At 41.1% G+C, this 20,765-nt stretch overlaps 1 protein-coding gene across 1 annotated transcript in view; it reads left to right on the top strand.

Annotated features, from left to right (window-relative positions):
• LOC126456503 (glutamate receptor ionotropic, kainate 1) overlaps positions 1-20,765 on the top strand; it is a 338,468-nt gene that overhangs the window by 157,305 nt on the left and 160,398 nt on the right. Inside the window, exons 4-5 of the mRNA XM_050092256.1 lie at positions 1,295-1,348; positions 9,472-9,636. Of these exons, the coding sequence (XP_049948213.1) occupies positions 1,295-1,348; positions 9,472-9,636 (219 nt within the window). The remainder of the gene's footprint in view (positions 1-1,294; positions 1,349-9,471; positions 9,637-20,765) is intronic.

The raw sequence follows: 20,765 nt of genomic DNA, 5'->3' as shown, positions 1-20,765 counted from the left end.
TACAACGAACTGTGACCTTCCTGACAGGAAATCGAAAATCCAGTCACATAACAGACACGATATTCCGTAAACACGCAATTTCACTACGAGCCGCTTGTGTGGTACATGTCAAAAGCCTACCGGAAATCCAGAAACACGGAATCGATCTGAAATCACTTGTCGATAGCACTCAACACTTCATGTTAATAAAGAGCTAGTTGTGTTTCACAGGAACGAAACTTTCTAAATCCATGTTGACTGTGTGTCAATAGACTGTTTTCCTGGAGGTAATTCATAATGCTCGAACACAATATATATCCCAAAATCCTGCTGCATATCGAGGTTAACGATATGGGCCTGTAATTTAGTAAATTACTTCTACTACCTTTCTTGAATATTGGTGTTACCTGTGCTATTTTTCAGTCTTTGGATACGGATCTTTCGTTGAGCGAACGGTTGTATATAATTGTTAAGTACAGAGCTAATGCACCAGCATACTCCGGAAGGAACCTAATTGGTATAAAGTCTGGACCAGAAGGCTTGCTTTTATTAAGTGATTTGAGTTGCTTCACTACTCCGAGGATATTTACTTCTACGTTAGTCATGTTGGCAGCTGTTCTCGATTCGAATTCTGGATTATTTACTTCGTCTTCCTTTGTGAAGGCATTTCGGAAGGCTGTGTTTAGTAACTCTGCTTCGGCAGCACTGTCTTCGATATTATCTCCATTGCTATCGCGCAGAGAAGGCATTAATTGTTTCTTGCCGCTAACATACTTCACATACGACCAAAATCTCTTGGGGGTTTTGCGTCTGTTTAAATTTGGCATGTTTAATTTCGTTGTTTCTGCGACAGTGTTCCAACCCGTTTTGTGTACCAAGGACTATGAACTCCGTCGTTTGTTAATTTATTTGGCATAAATCTCTCAATTGCTGCGAACACTATTTCTTTGAATTTAAGCCACATATGGTCTACAACTATATTATTAATTTGGAATGAGTGGAGATTGTCTCTCAGGAAGGCATCAAGTGAATTTTTATCTGCTTTTTTGAGTAGGTATATTTTTCGCTTATTTTTCGAGGATTCGGTGATTACAATATTCAATCTCACTACAACGACCCTGTGTTCACTAATACCTGAATCAGTTTTGATGCTCGTTATTAACTCAGGATTATTTGTTGCCGAGAGGTCAAGTGTGTTTTCACAATCGTTTACTATTCGCGTGGGGCCATGAACTAACTGCTGGAAATAAGCTGTGGTCTAATTTTATTTTGACCATTGCATTTTATTTATCATCTGCTTTGTTTCACTTTTCAGATACTACAACTGCAGATGAACGACTACAAATACCATTACCTCTTCACAACTTTTGTAAGTGTCCTTCAAATCTTTATAACTTAGCTCATTCTGTTGTTAAGTGCATGTAATAACAGTTATTTAGTCTACTACTTGCCAAGCTTATTACACAAACAGGGAACTAATCATCTAAATCATAAGGTGACATTTCATATGAAATTCAATGCATGTAAGATCCACACTCAAAACATTAGTGTGACCTCCTAACTGGCAAATATGCTTCACTGTAATATTTGACTCTACGCAGTACAATGCCCGGCTGTACTAAAACTTTCAAGTTCGTCGTAATGTACAATCTGCTTATTTTATCATGTACAGTATTTCTTGATAACGACTGGAATTTTTCGACGTTTTTCCTGTTTTCATAGTTAAGATAACTGTAACGGCTATACCACGAACTGAAACGAAAAATAACCGAATCCAGTCAGTACATCTATTACGTTCTTTTGCTTGCGGCTATATAATCTGTAATCCATTTTCATCTGGAGCGAATATAGTATGAAATGTAACATGTTATGACAACACTTATGGCTCCTAAGTATGAAGTTTTGTAAGGGATTTGTCATTACCAAGAATCGTATACTCAGCTGCATTTTTGCAGCTTTAGTTAAGTTTTAATTAGAGTTACGGTATGATGTGAGAAGCATGTAGAGATGGCGGAAACACTTTAGCGCAGTGGTTTTGAAACTTTCTGAGGCCACGACTCCCTTGGCCTGATCACAGAAACCCATGACTCCTTTCGAACACGAAATCAAAACTCGATCGAGCGAGGTAGCGCAGTGGTTAGCACACCTGATTCGCATCCTTCTTCCAACTCAATGTAGTGCGCATAACCTTAAGTTTAGAAAAAGAAATGAATAGGAGTAGTTATTCCTTTATTGACTGTTGACATAACACATCCTCATCTACTTTTAATGATGTTACATCTTAATGTTGCAGTGAAATCAGTGGGAAGGATCAGCTTGCTTCTTCATCAGTTCTTCAGATCTCGGGACAAGATTCGAAATGGAGAACTGCATCCCTTTCTGCACTTTCTTTCGCTATCTACATTTCGTGTTGATGACTGACAATGCTGAAAACTCTGTCTCACACACATAGAACGTTGCATAAGGTATCAAAACTCGTGGGGCCTTGTTGCCTACTTGTGCATACTCCTGCTTCACCAAGGTCCAAAATGCAAACAGTGATGAGGGAGTGAACGTCGATGTCAACGTGGTTTCTGAAGAAATATTAATTTATTTCATTTGTTCTTTGTGGTAAGCGTTGATATAAGATCTTCACTGAAAGAATGTTGCATAAAATTCGTTTGACTTTAATTCGTCCCCTGGCTAAGTAAAAGTCATTGTCTGCTAAAACCGTCCGAAGAATATGGAGAACCTAGTATATATCTTTATCAGCCTACTTTTACTTCAATAACAGCAGCTGCTTTCTGAAGGCCTCGATGTTGTTGGTCTCCTTAACTTGAACGGATACTTCAAAGACGGTTCAGATCCCAGTCTGGCCGTCCAAATTCAGATTTTCCGTGATTTCACTAAATCGCTACGGGCAAACGCGGGGATGGTTCCTTGGAAAGCTGCACGGCCGATTTCTTCCCCCGTACTTCCGTGGTCCTAGCTTCTGTTCAGTCTTCAACTACCTCGCTGCTGACAGGACGTTAAACCATAATTTACCCCTTCTCACGTTCAAAGAACTGAGTGTCTCAAAGAAATCACAAAGATACGCCAACTTCAAAGCAATCAGTGTCTACGAATGTCACGGAACTCAAACGATTCTCCAGAACAAGGTAACAGTAAGGTTAATTCCTGAGTTCATACATCCATTTCAAGAAATTCACACGTGACATCCAGCGACAGTTACTGTAATGAACTGGGAAAAAGTGAACATTTGTTGAAAACATCTGTAAGTAAATGACCGAATTTTAATGAAGTTTACCATTTTAATCACTGATTGATGAGCCTCATGAAGGACAGCGCTTACGGTTTTTGATGCTAGTGCTTCTCGCTTAATACAACAGTATGTCCCAATAGCGTGAGCTCTTTATACATTAGAGCTTGCAATCTGGCGTAACAGTATGCATTAATACGACCTCTATTCGTACAACCATCTACAAAATTTTCCAAATTAATGTTGTATTCCTCCATAAAAGAATGAAATATTTCAGAGATATCTGTTTCATTCGTTCGAAGAGTTATTTTTCTGCATAAAAGCAGATCTTCACAAAATTTGTTGTTGAGCATAAACTACATGGAAGAAATTAGATTCTCATCACCGTTGTTGTCTTAGCTTCATCCAACTGAATAACGAAACCGCCATTACACGTGTGGTTTTTCACCAGCTGATCATCAATAGCGTCACCCCTACCGAGTATTAGATGACTAGCACTGCTGTCTGACACAGGCGCACTTGCCAATCGCTTTGGAGCTGATTCACCTGTCCTAATAAATACCACGCCCAAAAAGATGGTAAAGAACTGCCTTCCACTATTGTTCGTTTTCTTGGGGAAGAGACCAAAGAGAGAGGTCATCGGTCTCATCGGATTAGGGAAGGATGGGGTAGGAAGCCGGATGTGCCCTTTTCAAATTAACCATACCGGCCTTTTTCTTGAAGAGATTTAGGGAAATCACGGAAAACCTAAATCAGGATGGCCAGACGCGGGATAGAACCGTCGTCCTCCCGAATGCGAGTCCAGTGTGCTTACCACTTCGCCACCTCCTTCAGTGTCTTCCGCTGTGGTGTGAGGTTTAGTGCTATGTGCTACACGGTAGGCAACGTAGGATGAATGTGAAGCCTTTGATGGAACCTTCGCTTGTTTATTGATTCAGTCATTTCTTTTAACTTGAGGGAGAAGTATTCTCGTGGTTTGCTTAGCGAACTGCCGTGATTTTTGTCCAGATATAGTGTCATTTTATCTGGAACTGTGGTTTCAGTAGCTAGGACTTTGAAACAAATGGATTACTGTGGTCGTTCTTAATTTTATACAGCAATATACATAAAACAGAAATTTAAGCAACTTTCATCACACTTCCTGCATTTTCGTCTCCCCATATCACTAGAAGAGCATGACATGTTTGAAATGTCATGTATTTGTACTTACATTTAAAATTTTGTCCATGATGACAGAGAGACAACAATTATGAACCATCTGCCTTTGGCAAAACTAATCTTCTAACTGGTTGTTGCCGAGTAAAATCAAAAAAGTGTAGTGCGATTCGACTGCCATCTAGCACACTGCCGTAGTAAAAACACATACTTGTTGGCCCGCTAGATATCATTACCAGCGCACGGGTTATTCCTGTTATCAGAAAGGAAATAAAACTATTTTTGTATGAAACTACGGACCTTCACGTTCCTAGTAGCCACGACGTACATTTTGAAAAGCCCTGGTTTAGAAGACTCAACACCTCTGATTACTACGTTGTCGACGGGCTATTAAATTCTACGAGGGTGAGTCAAATGAAAACCTTAAATTTGTTTTTACATATTATTTATTGTTCAGAAGTGGTACAAAGCTGTATTACTTTTCATCATAAACTCCCCCACGCTCAATGCAAGTCCTCCAGCGTTAACAAAGTACATAAATTCCTTTAGAAGAAATTCTTTTGGTAGTCTGCGTAACCACTCATGCACCGCATGCATCAGAACGGATCTTCGCTCCTCCCATTGTGTCTTTAAGTGGTCCAGACATATGGAAATCGCTTGGGGCAATGTACGTTGAGTATGATGGAGCAGGAAGACACTCAAAATGCAGGTCTGCGATTGTTGCAACTGTTGTACGGGCAGTGTGGGGCCTTGCATTGTCATACTGCAGAAGGACACCTGCTGACAGCAATCCACGTCGCTCTGATTTGATTGCAGGCCGCAGATGAATTTTTAAGAGATCTGTATATAATGCACTGGTGACAGTGGTCCCTCTAGGCAGGTAATGCTCCAAAATGACGCCTTTTTCGCCCCAAAAGAGAGTCAGCATATCCTTCCCTGCTGATGGTTCTGTTCGAAACTTCTTTGGTTTCCGGTTGATGGAAGTGAACCCAGTTTTCGTCCCCAGTAACGATTCTTGCAAGGAAGCCATCATCTTCTCGTTCAAAGCACCGAAGAAGCTCTTCACAAGCATCAACACGTCGTTCTCTCACTTCAGGAGTCAGCTGCTGTGGAACCCATCTTTCAGACAGTTTGTGAATCTGGGGCACATCATGCACAATGTTGTGTGCTGACCCGTGAATAATCTGTAAACATGCTGCAATGTCAGTTAGTGTCACTCGGCGATTTTACTTCACTATGGCTTCAACTTCTGCAATGTTTTGTGGAGTCGTAACTCGTTGTGCCTGACCTGGACGAGGAGCATCTTTCACTGAAGTCACACCATTTGATAACTTCCTACTGCATTCGAAGGCTTGCTGCTGTGACAAACATGCATCACCGTACTGAACCTTCATTCGTCGATGAATTTCAATAGGTTTCACACCTTCACTATGCAAAAACCGAATAACAGAACGCTGTTCTTCCCTGGTGCAAGTCGCAAGTGAGGCGGCCGTCTTTATACTGATACTGCGACGGTATGTGTGCATCTGCACTATACTGTCACCTACAGGCCATTCTGCACGCTGTTTGTAGCACGCTTACCAACTTACAGGACAACGGCGCGAAATTTCGATTTGTTATTACAAAGTTAAGGTTTTCATTTGACTCACCCTCGTATTATAACGTCCTTCTTTCTGATGGTTTACGGAGACCGGTACAACTTGTAGCTCTTGCGATTCCACGATCAGACGATACTGAAACATCCGGACGCAAAGGATGTACTGCGCTGGTTATTACTGTATTTACAGTTTCTTGAGATATAGCAGACAAGGATGATGGAAGTTCCATTCACATAGAAAGTAGCAACTGAAAAAAATAAATTGTATGTTGAATGGATAAGTCGTCAGCATCCGCCGCGAACTGAATAGTACGGCAGAACAAGTAACTGGAATGTTATCAGATCCACAGACTGTCAGTGTTGCTGTCGAGTACAGGCTGGGCGACCGCAATTGCAGAAACACCGACATAGGGGGAGAGGTTGTGTGAACTTACGAAACTTACGAGTAACACACACGTTGAAATGTCAGAATAAAGTAACGAGCACGTCAGAAACCACGCGAAAGAGTGCATATCAAATTGAACAGGATACCGTTCGAACAGACATTGTAGGAATCTTCTGTGAAGAACTTAAAATGGACTAAATTTAGGACCCCGACAAGTCTGCGATCGTCTCGTAACGGTGAACTACGACAGTTTATCTACGACAATTTACAGTCATCTGTTCACCTGAAGCAACTTACACGTTACCTGCAACTACAGTAAGACAATCTACGAGCTCGCTAATCTAGTCAGAATGGTTGCAGGACCACTCCACAAATATGAGGGTGTTCAGTCGGCCATTTTTTTTTTTCCTTTCCACGCACTCTGTGATAGAGGCGCAAGGCGCAGATAATGCAACATGGCATCATCGATGACTAATTCAATGCTATTGATTACAGTGTTGTCAATGCCTAGAGTTGGCAAAGACCGTTGAAAAAAATAGTTAATTGACATCTTTTGATTCTGCCAGTTGAGCGTTACTGTTCACAGCTGAGACCAACGTGTACTATAAGAATGCGGTAGCGAGTGAGGTGAGGTGATGTACACAGAATAGTACTGCCTTTTCTAAAACATTTCAGTGAATGAAATTGCATTAACATTGGAACTGTGCCGGAACTGGAGTGGTTCGCGCGACTCAAATATATTACATCATCTCACCTCTGCAGTGCACTGACATTTCCGAAAAAATATAGGCCATGAGTTCCGTAAAATGAGATACTGACAATATGGCCCACTGGTAAGGCAATATTTTTCGGACGGTCGATAACGTAGACCTTGGGCAGAAACGAGGTGCAATGGAACTAGGGGAAGAACTGTTTTCTCAATCCCTCCCCACCACTCACAGGCACTTTTCTCAGCCGCATGCTGTAGAGAGGCAACAGCAACAAAACAGACATTAAGCAGCAACATATAGTTTTAAGTAACTAGTTAAGGAATATCTTTCGAGCAAACAATTTAATTTACCTAGTGTAAGACTTTGCTGACGATAACGCACTTTTTACTAACGTGCTAAAATTTCTGAAGAAGATATACACGGTTAGCTCTTGGGAGTACAACGTTTGCAGTACAGAATGAATTTTACCTCTGCAGTGGTAATTTGAAACTTACTGAGGGATTAAAACTGTGTGCCGGTACGGGACTTCAGCCAGTACATAGTTTTAATCTGCTAGAATAAAAGTTGGCGTAACCATCTGAAGACGATGTAATTTTGTTACTCTACACAGAGACTGATATAATTTCAATGTAATCGCCAACATTTAACAAGTAGTAACATATCCTTTGTGAATTACCACTATTCCATTATTAGAAGCTTGACTAATGTGGCCTGACGCTAATAGTGACTGGTGCCAGTCAACAGCGAATGTGAATACGGACTACGGCAGCCGAAAGTGACTAGGTGCTGTGTACATAGTTCCGCGTAGTCAGCGCGTACACAACTTTCCCACTAGAGCGCGCCCCGTTAAGCACAACAGCGCAGGCGCAGTGCTCTTCCGTCTCCGCACAACGAGATAGCACTGTCATAGCGACGGACCAAATTCTGCTTCCGCCAATCCGCGTATTAATATGTAACGTAGCCAATGAGATTGCTGCTAACGTAGAACCTTTTCTCCTTGCGGATCACACTCGCGCAGTGATACATGAATGCGCGAGGTATTATAACGAGTGTACAGACCTCCGATTAGTCAGTCTGCACCAGTCTGTACCAGTCTGCATTACTCTGCATCAGTCTATAGTCAAGTTTCAGTCTGCACCTAATAAGATTACCATATTCCTGTACATATCCATGACGAGAAATGTATAGACACTTTGTCAAGTATCAGAGATATGTGAGAATAAGATTAACGTACCAAGACCAAAGGAACTTCAGTTTGTCAATTGTAAATAGCATCCAGAATCAAGTTAAGTAAGGTTTATGATTTTTGGTTCAAATGGCTCTGAGCACTATGCGACTTAACATCTGAGGTCATCAGTCACCTAGAACTTAGAACTAATTAAACCTAACTAACCTAAGGACATCACACACATCCATGCCCGAGGGAGGATTCGAACCTGCGACCGTAGCGGTGGCTCGGCTCCAGACTGTAGCGCCTAGAATCGCACGGCCACTCCAGCCGGCCGTTTATGATTTTTACTATTTAAATAAATGTGTGTGAAAGTTAATCAAGTTCTGTTTAAAATTTGTCAACGTCAATCTGCTACTCTAAGCGTTGAAGTGGCATTTCTATCGTCTGACCTAACGGCAGAAGATAAACACGCCACGATAAAACCACGAGACATATTGCTGACACTCGCCTACTCCGCTAGAGCGACAAGTCAAATAATCTGATGGTGTGTGTACCGAAGGTCTAACAGTACGCACACCACACTAGGTTTCAAGACACCAAAAGTTCAGAGGAAGCATCATTCCCGTATTGCATATGGCAGTGAAAAATCGTGTTTAATGAGCTAAAATACTCTCCGTAATAACAGCAACAACCAAAATAAAATACTTGACTTTCAAGTGAGAAGGGAAATACATAGATCATCTATTTTTCCGTCATAGCAGTTTAAATTTTTTTCGAACTAATTAGCAAATGAATGTTAACGTATGGCATAGCTACAACCCTTCTGAAACACTACATTAAATCTTCGTAACGAAATTAAGGCGTATGAATACTAAAAAGAGAGTCTCCCTCTCCCGAAACGTAAGAATTTAGTTTCATCTTATAAGTCGATACAGATATTGAACAGTTTTTTATTATGCTTAATTCAGGACGCAATTGTTACTACAGGTGATTCCTACTCTAGATTTACTACTTGTTTTTGTCTCACAGGGTAGATCTGTGCATTTATGCATGTAAAATATTTTGCTTAATGTCACTTATTTATCCACAAAATGGAGGAAATGTTGCGATTACTGCATAGGAGGTTGAAACGTTATTTTCATTGATTTTGTCCTAGATTAAACAATATTAGCTATTTGTGTTTGGCAATGCTTGCAAGCGACGATACTTCGAATAAATAACTGTTTTATTTTACAGGATATCGAGACGTTTGACTTGGAAGATTTTAAATATAATTTCGTTAACATGACAGCGTTCCGAATAGTGGACGCTGAGGACGTCGGCGTCAAAGAGATACTGAAGGACATGGAACGCTTCCAGCCTGTAGGTCATAGCATTTTAAACAGGTCAAACATTATTCAGGTGAGTTAAAATTTCAGTATATGCGATGAGAGAGATACTACAATTATACTTTAGCCTAATATAGTACTGTAAAATCATGGCGTTTACTATACTGTAAAAGCTTTCTATGAGCTTGGAATGCAAAATAACAGCAAACGCCATTACACATTTCTGGCAAGATTTGTGTGTGTTTGTGTGTGTGTGTGTGTGTGTGTGTGTGTTTGCGTGAGTTCTTGGATGGGTAGGTGGTTACGTGGGTGTTGGAGGAGGGTTGGGGGGAAGAGGGGGAAGTTTATTCCTGAATGCTTACACCCAAACCACCAGATGTGAGATCGGTACCAAATGTAGTGTATCAATAGAGTATCAAGCAAAACACCGAATTAGTTCGTGCTGCGTGCTGTTGTCGAGTAGAAGATGCGTAAACGGTAATTAAAAGAGACACCAGACCTACGGAACATAGGGAAACCGTATCTATGACCTGCACGTTTCAAGATCTCTTGTATGTGAGTTGATAGAGCGTCAGATCTTCAAACAAAAGTCTCATTTCGAAACTCATGGAGAGCCATATCTTTTTTTAACAGTTTAAGCATGAAATTGTTTTACAGGAGAACATTTTTCTACATGTAAAAGGACGTTTCGGAATTTGTAGCATTGTTCTTCTGGCTGCCTGCTTTCGCTTCGTTAGTAAAAAGTGCCGAATCTATTGAATACATTTGTATAGATAACAACTTACCTATCTACACAAATGTACTCTATAGGTTTGCTACTTTCAGCTAACGAAGCGAAAGCAGGCAGCCAAAAGAACATTGCTACATACTCCGGAACGTCCTTCTAAATGTGAGAAAAATGTTCTCCCAAATAACAATTTCACGCGCAAACTGTAAAAAAACTCTGGACATTTTGTTTGGCGATCTGACGCTCTACCAACTCACCTACTTTTCTTTTTTTGTAGACAAACTGTGTCTTTGAGCTCTGAATGTGAAGATTTCTGGTAGGTGAGTTGGTAGAGCGTCAGATCGTCGTACTTGACCTTGAAATGAACAGCTCACAGTCACGCTATAATTCTTACTTCTGAGGATACTTTTAACTATCGTGTACGCATGTTCTACTGGACGACAGCATACAGCACGAAGTAAATCGTTGTTTTTGTTGATACTCTGTCGACACACAACGTTTCGTACCGATCTGAGTGTCTGACATTTGGAGGTTTGGGTGTTCAGCAACGACGATGCAGGCACGTATGGTGCAGGACAGTATAATGAGCCGACATTTATGGTTTAGACGATGTGAGCACTAATCGCACCTTGCTAAATAAGTTAATAGATGACTCAACTTGTTTCACTACTTGATACTGCAGCTCCAACTCTTTTCCATTTTACTTTGTTGTTACGATTCCTGAAATTTAAAAAGCGCGAAAAGAGCATGTTAGTAAGCGTAGATAGTAACGAAGAGTACAAAAAAGGAGACAGCAATGAGACATGAGTGAAACACGTTACTGAAACTATAGCCAGACAGATTAGGGTGCAAAACTGTTACTATATTTTCACACGCCAGGCTGCTCTAGCTTTTAGTAATGCCATACATCATTTATAAAGATACAAAAAGGGTGTTGATCATGATTCCATGAATCGCGATTGAAGCTCAGCAACAAAATAACTTACTGGTAATCTGTTTTCTGACAATTATATTTCAGTGTTTCGAAAATATTAAAACCAAATAATATCACCATTAATGGAATTCTTTTTTTACTAGCCACCATTCTGTGGAAGAAGTGCCTCTCGCAGACGTCTCGAAACAAATTTTCTTCTGTTACTGCAAACGCGACTGTCAATGTGAGCTAACGTTGTCTAATATGTAGATCAGATAGCAAACCAAGTGGTTGTCGGACTAATATTGCTCAGAGGATTGTTAAAATACTATACCGATCACTGCATTAATTACGGACAAGCTAAACCGGACTTACAGCGATAGATTAGAGGCACTTCTGAAAGAGTATCGCTGCCCGACTTTTGGATGCGCTGCTATTATATCTTCAGGCACGTAACATACTGTATATAAATGAGAAAGTTTTGTTTATTTCCATCTCAGTGGTCATAATTAGGAGTGACGCCCATTTCTACGGAAATACAATATATTCATTATTTGCACTACTGCAATGATTCCTACCGAGCAGAAATATCTATGGACTGAGCCTTCAGACGCGAAGAATGCAAATTTTGTCGTCAGGGTACACTGTCTCCAAAAATGATGTAACGGAAGCGTGGCGTAAGGTTTTGCCGTAAGCGCTAAGCAGATTTTAAATGTCCTCACGTTGCTAGCACAAACAGATGTCGTTGAAATGTATCGTGGATTTTGTAGATGCGTTTAACAGTCATATTAACGTGATATGTTGAGTGATCTTGGCTTGAAGCTTTGAAGAGAAAAACGCAAGGGCATTGAACTTATTTGCCACCAGAGTTACAGCTCCGATGCCTCTTTATTGTGTTGTTTAAAAAGATCGGATAGTCACCGCGAGTTTTACGTTTTGTGTGAAACTTGATCGCATTGCCAAGTTTCTGATTCAATAATGCTTTCTGCCGCCACGTAGCGAACCGGCTTCCATGTAGGCCACAACGAATGTGTTCCGAAAAAAACTACATTTGGGTCCAAAAATTGAAGAATATTAGCGATTTATGAACTAATAACTCATTGTCTATAACAGAGATACTAGTACTACAGGCTCTTATTGTGACTCCTTTAAAGAACCACAATGATTAGAATATATTTAGAATCTGGAGGTAGTGACTGAAATTGTCAGATATAAATCTTATCTTCAGCTGAAAACTGCTGAAAATAGTTCAAAGGACTGACTGGCAGCACACATCCACAATACGAAATGTATTACGCACTTGCCACACAAATTTCCTTTGTGATATTAATACTGTTAAACTCAACATTTTCAACACATAAAGCAACCCTTTCTTGGTATGATAGTTTAAAACTTTGTGGCAGAAACTTTTCCTCCTTTGAGGTATTTCGATTTCATTCTTAGAAACAGCTATTCATCATTGCTGTTAGTAATAAATAAATGCGGAATAGCAGGGGAAATAAATAATATATTTAAGTTTTAGTGTTAGCTCAAAATGTGAACAGCAGCACTTGAGAATTTATGTTTGATGTTGGCACTCCACAGATATTTGTTTTAATATTGTTGGTTCTTTATTGGTTTCTGGCCTGTTTGCCACACGAACACCCTCCATGCACACATCTACATGAAATATGTACCGAGGATATAAAAGGATAATTATAGTGCTGAACAGGTCATAAAATGAAAATGAGTGTATGGATAACAGTTTTATAATGATAATAGAATAATTGTTAAAATATCATAAATACTGCAACCGTATTTTTCCATTAATTGATGTTACATTTCTTCTATGAATTTATAAAGTTACTTTTCTTCATATGAACATGCACTACATATATTAATTAATTTTGTTGAGGTATTTTATCGCTATACAATATATAGCAAGCAGTCAAGCTTCCAAGAGTGCTACTGGACACAGAAAGAGAAACTTTTTTGGGGAAAGATTCTTCCTTAGATCTTTTTGATGAATGCTTAAAGGGGAAAACAAATTGGAGGTAGTTCATATCAACAACTGCTTCATTTCTGCACTCACAATTGGGTGTCTCACGACTACCCAGGCGGCACACATGTCTTGGAAAATTCCCAAGGTTTAGCCTCTCCATTATTAAACTGGACATGCAGCTTCTGCTCAAGCTTGTTTTGTGGAACCAAGGTTTCAGTGGGCTCCTGTCTTGAAATGCTGCATAGTGACTGCCCTATACTTGCGTCTATGGTTTCCTGTCTTTTAACCAAAGAAAATGTTGGATTTGACATTGTTATTAACTTCTGTGCATGGTAATTCTATATTTAAAAGCAAGTTAAACGACTTTTTCCTTTCATCTGACTCCACGTTGAGCTTTCACCCATTCCATTTCTATCAGTTTCCCTTTCCCGTTACGTAGAGTGCATTGATGGTGTCATTATTCAGAAATGCGCAGCACTTTATTATTGTCACTGAATTTAAAACAGAAACAGAATCAGTTGATATTCCAATTTCTTTTAGGAACATTATGTATTACGTACTTTAGTGCTTTAAGGATAGTGACCGATGCCGCAGTTAAAACTGAACTGTTTTCTAACAACTGATGTTTCCTATATACTACTGTCTGCGGGCAGGAAAAGACGCACCCTACATAGTCGTTTAAGATTCGCTTGGATCCTGCAGTGTAGATGTAGAAATAATCTGGCCATTTATTGGCCATCTCCTCAAATAACTTTGAGTAGATATTGACAGGATCATTCTCTGTACTAACAATTGGACTTGTAGGAAAGTGGTACATTATAGCACAAAAATCACATTAACACATTGGATGATTATTCGTGACTATAATTCACATCTTTAAATAATTACGTATCTTGTGACCATGGTATAAGTCTCGGGTGACTGTTCTTCTACAGTTATCTTCGACCAGAATATAGAAAGATTAATTACTGGATGCTCATCAGTCGATGGTCTTTTTAAATAGAATTTATCTCCGTGTAACTGCCTTCGTAGATGAAGTGGGGGTTTCGAATGGTTCTACTAAGAGAACATTCGTTGTAATTGATATCATTGCTCCTAATCATGTCGGGATACAGCATGTCTATGAAGTATTGGTAGGCTGGAGGCACTACTAATACTTTCTTCAGCGCTATTGTTATTTAGGGTACAGACAGATGAGCCACACACTCTTTCCACATTAGGTATATTTTCAGAACCAGCTGTTATTTCTGAGACCAGGATTGGGATATTAGAAGCGAACAGCTGCTCCCTGTCGTGTTTGACATCTGTACCCACATCGACTGCGCATTTGCGATTATTTGCTACATCCATTATATCCACATCCATCAGCTGCTGATAGTATATTATTAGTTTTGTTGTTGCATTCATTGTATTTGCGGCTGCCGCCATAGTTCCACCAACTGCTACAATTCTTGTCGGCACTTCTTTTCTTGAATTGTATTCATGCTGCCGCCCACACCGTATATCCCACCGTATGTATCGTACGGCAGTCTCCTGACATAACTAACGCTACACTTCTTTAAGGGTCCACTTTCAGAAGAAACCGGATATGTGATAAGCAAAAATTTATCGTTTAATTATTAACAAGCAAGTACAAATTAATAGATATTTTACGGGGCGACGTGAATTATGAACGTTGTTGACTTTACTAGGCGAAGATGTGAAATTTCTGCTACATGTCGACTATATTATAGGAGGAATTGTCATGACGTCACAAACTTGAAGCCGATATCCGTCATGTTAGTTGATCCAAGTATTAGCTTCCGGTGGAAGGATTGTTCAAAATTATCAGCTTGCGGCATTTAGAAATGTACCCATCATTCTGATAAAAGTTTAAATTCCAAAGCACTCATATATCGCATATATGAAGTTTTTTGTGCTGTTTACTTTTGCTGCTTTGGTTATACTTTTGTCACTTGACTTCATGTTTCCTATCAGTCCAACTTGACTCTGGGTGAACATTGTGAGAAGGGGAGATTGGAAACGAACCAAACAAAGCAAAACATGTTCATACCATTTTCAAGAAGAGAACAGTATCGAACAATGTTTCGTCAGTCCTCATTGACGAAAATGCTATATTATGAAAGCAATTTTTCCATATTTCATATCAAATTACATTAATGAGGCGTAATGCGTCGTATCAGTGGATCAAATATGCATTTAAGAACAGGAAAGTGTGAAAATGCCTTCCTGCCGACATGTTACTCACGGAACGATTGTAACAATTTCTATTTAGGACAGGTGCTACGTGTACACTACAGAAATTAAGAACGAGAAGGAGTCGTAAACAGTAGCCTGCTAATTTTTGGGGAGTCCGACATGACGACACCGGCTTCAAAAGAATACACAACGTAAATCGGTAGCGCCATCTCTCCTGCTTAAACCTCCTCAATGGCGACTCCATACGTATTGTAGTGAGGAAATTAGTACATTGAAATGTAAGACACGCTGCAGATAACATTTTTTAAAAATTTCTTTTCATGTCATCCCAATCTCCACTTCACCCCTGGAAGCGGAAAACTATTGTCTACAGCACGTTTAGGGCTATCTAAGGCAACTGCGTTGAATACACTGAAGCCCCAAAGAAACTGTTACAGGCATGCGCATTCAAATACAAAGATATGTAAACAGGCAGAATACGTTGGCGCAGTTGAATAACGCCTGTCGTCTTTTACTACTGCAAGGTACTGGTAAGATCAGCTACGCAAAATACACCACTGGCCATTAAAATTGCTACACCACGAAAATGACGTGCCACAGACGCGAAATTTAACCGACAGGAAGAAGATGCTGTGATATGCAAAAGATTAGCTTTTCAGAGCATTCACACAAGGTTGGCGACGGTGGCGACACCTCAACGTGCAGACATGAGGAAAGTTTCCAACCGATTTCACATACCAAAACAGTAGTTGACCGGCGTTGCCTGATGAAACGTTGTTGTGATGCCTCGTGTGAGGAGGAGAAATGCGTACCATCAAGTTTCCGACTTTGAAAAAGGTCCGATTGTAGCCTATCACGATTGTGGATTATCGATCGTGACATTGCTGCTCGCGTTGGTCGAGATCCAGTGACTGTTAGCAGAATATGGAATCGGTTGGTTCAGGAGGGTAATACGGAACGCCGTGCTGGATCCCAACGGCCTCGTATCACTAAAGTCGACATGACAGGCATCTTATCCGCATGGCTGTAACGGATTGCGCAATTGAGTCAACAGATGCAAGACATCAACCATCTGCACGAACAGTTCGACGACGTTTGCAGCAGCATGGACTATCAGCTCGGAGACCATGGCTGCAGTTATCCTTGACGCTGCATCACAGACAGCAGCGCCAGCGATGGTGTACTCAACGATGAACCTGGGTGCACGAATGGCAAAATGTCATTTTTCCGGATGAATCCAGGTTCTGTTAACAGCATCATGATGGTCGCATCCGTGTTTGGCGACATCGCGGTGAACGCACATTGGAAGCGTGTATTCGTCATCGCCATACTGGTGTATCACCCGGCGTGATGGTATGGGGTGCCATTGGTTACACGTCTCGGTCACCTCTTCCTCGCACTGACGGCAATTTGAACTGTGGACGTTACATTTCAGATGTGATATGACCCGTGGCTCTATCCTTCATTCGATCCCTGCGAAACCCTACATGGAGATGCAAACTGACTGATTTCAAGGATCCTGATTAGGGAGCGGAATGGCGCTGTGAGGTGAAATAACAAAGAATTTAGTAATAATTAACATTTATATCCTCATTAACAGTAGCACACACACTGAAGTTAAAATACAGTTACTTGGAATGCTAGCGCGTGAATATCGACACCTGGTACATTAAACAGAGCAGCATCTGGACCGACACATGTGGGGCAAGACTGCTAAATTACTGGAAACGATCTACCGAGATCACACAGACACCATGATCACACTGATCACTCACACAACAAAAGATAGAATTTAGAAAAAAGCTTCCCTATACAATTTAGGAAAAAGGTTCCCTATTCCACATGTAAGCCCACTGGGTCATAGCGCGACTACCTTTAACAGCCAATTTCAGAGAACAAAGTCCACTTCTAAAATTCCGTACAACTCAGTAATTTTGTAATTAAATTAACCAAACAAGAACACATCTAATCCGTCATGAAACTGTCGCTTCAATTCGAAGACGAGAGGTGTTTACGTCGAACTGAAGCATCATGGTGTACAAATAAACACACGTGCTGCACCAGAGTACGGGCTACTAAGTCCGTGGGAATGAATCACATGCTGGACAGTAAATTAAATAAAATTTAACACAAGTATTTCACAAAGCACGCCGGCCGGAGTGGCCGTGCGGTTCTAGGCGCTACAGTCTGGAGCCGCGTGACCGCTACGGTCGCAGGTTCGAATCCTGCCTCGGGCATGGATGTGTGTGATGTCCTTAGGTTAGTTAGGTTTAAGTAGTGCTAAGTTCTAGGGGACTTATGACCACAGCAGTTAAGTCCCATAGTGCTCAGAGCCGTTTGAACCATTTTTTTTTTCACAAAGTACACGATACATTCACACATAATACATTAAGGTAACCAGAGCTGCACATCAAGTGGTGACACCGCTCGTCCACGCCAAGTCACAGTTGAACATAAGATCTCATGGAATAAACAGAATACTACTGAAATTAATACCATTCCCTGATCGAAATGGTTGGTGTGGCGTGATTGTGAATGCCACGCACCAGAGTGAGTAGCGAAAACTCAAACAAAGCTCTAACACATTTCATCTTGCAAACATAGATGCTACTCAGAGCGTCCTAGGGAAGACAATACCTCATCGTCTCATCTCTTCCGGGGTCCACACACGGTGGCCAGAAGGGCTCAGAGAGTCCGCAGAGCTGCTGTTTGCCAATCTAATGGGACTTGCTAATGCGCGGGGACCTTATGTCTCTCTAATCCAGTGCTGTCGCATTTTTCTTAATACAAAGATTGGCTAAACTGCCTCTACACACTCACAGGACCATGTAGTGGCTCACATGGACCCGTTACACGGTCGGAAACCCCTATACATGGTGGTCAATTGATAGCGTCTGGGCCAATTATCTCACGAAATAAGCATCAAACGAAAAAACTACAAAGAACGAAACTCACCTCGCTTGAAGGGGCAACCAGATGGCGCTATGGTTGGCCCGCTAGATGGCGCTGTCATAGGCGGATATCAGCTGCGTTTTTTTTTAAATATGAATGTTTTAGTTGGATCACTTTTTTCGCTTTGTGATTGATGACGCTGTAGTAGTCACAAACGTATAAGTACGTGGTATCGCATAATATTCCGCCAGTGCGGACAGTATTTGCTTCGTGATACATTACCCGTATTAAAATGGACCGTTTGTCAATTGCGTAAAAGGTCCATATCGTGTTGATGTATGGCTATTGTGATCAAAATGCCCAACGGACGTGTGCTATGTATGCTGCTGGGTATGCTGAACGACATCATCCAAGTGTCCGGACCGTTCCCCGGATAGTTACGTTATTGAAGGGAACATGAAGTGTTCAGCCACATGTGAAACGTCAACTTCGACCTCCAACAAATGATGATGCCCAAGTAGGTGTTTTAGCTGCTGTCGCGGCTAATGCACGCATCAGTAGCAGACAAATTGCGCGAGAATCGGGAATCTCAGATACGTCGGTGTTGAGAATGGTACATCAACATCGATTGTACCCGTACCATATTTCTATGCCCTAGGAATTGCATGGCGACAACTTTGAACGTCGTGTGCAGTTCTGCCACTGAGCACAAGAGAAATTACGGGACGATGACAGATTTTTTGTACACGTTCTATTTAGCGACCTAGCGTCATTCACCAACAGCGGTAACGTAAACCGGCATAATATGCACTATTGGACAACGGAAAATCCACGATGACTGCGGTAAGCGGAACATCAGCAACCTTGGCGGGTTAATGTATGGTGCAGCATTATGGGCGGAAGGATAATTGGCCGCCATTTTATCGATGACAATCTAAATGGTGCAATGTATGCTGATTTCATACATAATGTTCTACCGATGTTTCTACAAGATGTTTCACTGCATTACAGAATGGTGATGTACTTCCAACATCATGGATGTCCGGCACATAGCTCGCGTGCGGTTGACGCGGCATTGAATAGCATATTTCATGACAGGTGGATTGGTCGTCGAAGCACCATACCATGGCCCGCACGTTCACCGGATCTGATGTCACTGGATTTCTTTCTGTGGGGAAAGTTTAAGGATATTTGCCATCGTGATCCACCGACAACGCCTGACAACATGCCTCAGGGCATTGCCAATGCTTGTGCGAACATTACGGTAGGCGAATTACTCGCTGTTGGGAGGAATGTCGTTACGCGTATTGCCAAATGCATTGAGGTTGACGGACATCATTTTGAGCATTTATTGCATTAATGTGGTATTTACAGGTAATCAAGCTGTAACAGAATTCGTTCTCAGAAATGATAAGTTCACAAAGGTTCATGTATCACATTGGAACAGCCGAAATAAAATGTTCAAACGTACCTACGTTCTGTATTTTAATTTAAAAATCCTACCTGTTACCAACTGTTCGTCTAAAATTGTGAGCCATATTTTTGTGACTATTACAGCGTCATCTGTCACAAAGCTAAAATAGTGGTCCAACTAAAACATTCATATTTCGTTATGTAGTACACGAATATGTAATTAAACATGGGGTTCCTGTTTAAAAAAACGTAGTTGATACCCGTTTGACCTATGGCAGCGCCATCTAGCGGGCAAACCATAGCGCCATCTGATTTCCCCTTTCAAGCTAGGTGAGTTTAGTTCTTTGCAGTTTTTTTCGTTTGATGATTATTTCGTGAGGTATTTGGCCCGGTCACGATCAATGGACCACCCTGGTACAGTTGTTAGATCGGTTATTGTTGCTGCATTAGCAGGTTATCAAGATGTAAGGGAGTTTAAACGTGTTGTTATAGTCGGCACACGAGCGATGGGACACAGCGTCTCCGAGGTAGTGATGAAGTGATGATTTTCCCTTACGACCATTTCTAGAGTGTACCGTGAATATCAGGAATCCGATAAAACATCACATCTCCGATATCTCTGCGGCCATAAAAAGATGCTGCAATAATTGGACCAACGACGACTGAAGAGAATCGTTCAACGTGACAGAAATGCAACTCTTCAGAAAACTGCTGCAGATTTCAAAGCTGGGACATCAACAAGTGTCAGCGTGCGAATTATTCAACATAACGTCATCAATATGGGCTTTTAGAGCCGAAGGACCTATCCTGTACCCTTGATGACTACACGACACAAAGCTTTACGCCTCGCCTGGGCCCGTCAACATCGTCATTGGACTGTTGATGACTGGAAACATGTTGCTGGTCGGACGAGTCTCGTTTCAAACTGTATCGAGCGGATGGACTAGTACGGGTATGGAGGCAACCTCATGAATCCATTGACCCTATATTTTAGCAGGGGACTGTTCAAGCTGGTGGAGGCTCCACAGTGGTGCGGAGTGTGTGCTGTTGGAGTGATGTGGGGCCCCTAATACGTCT

Source organism: Schistocerca serialis, chromosome 1 (assembly GCF_023864345.2).
Source record: "Schistocerca serialis cubense isolate TAMUIC-IGC-003099 chromosome 1, iqSchSeri2.2, whole genome shotgun sequence".
NCBI classification, from domain to species: Eukaryota; Metazoa; Arthropoda; class Insecta; order Orthoptera; family Acrididae; genus Schistocerca; species Schistocerca serialis.
Note: the sequence above shows the minus strand (reverse complement) of the source record. Positions and strands in the feature narration are given on the sequence as shown.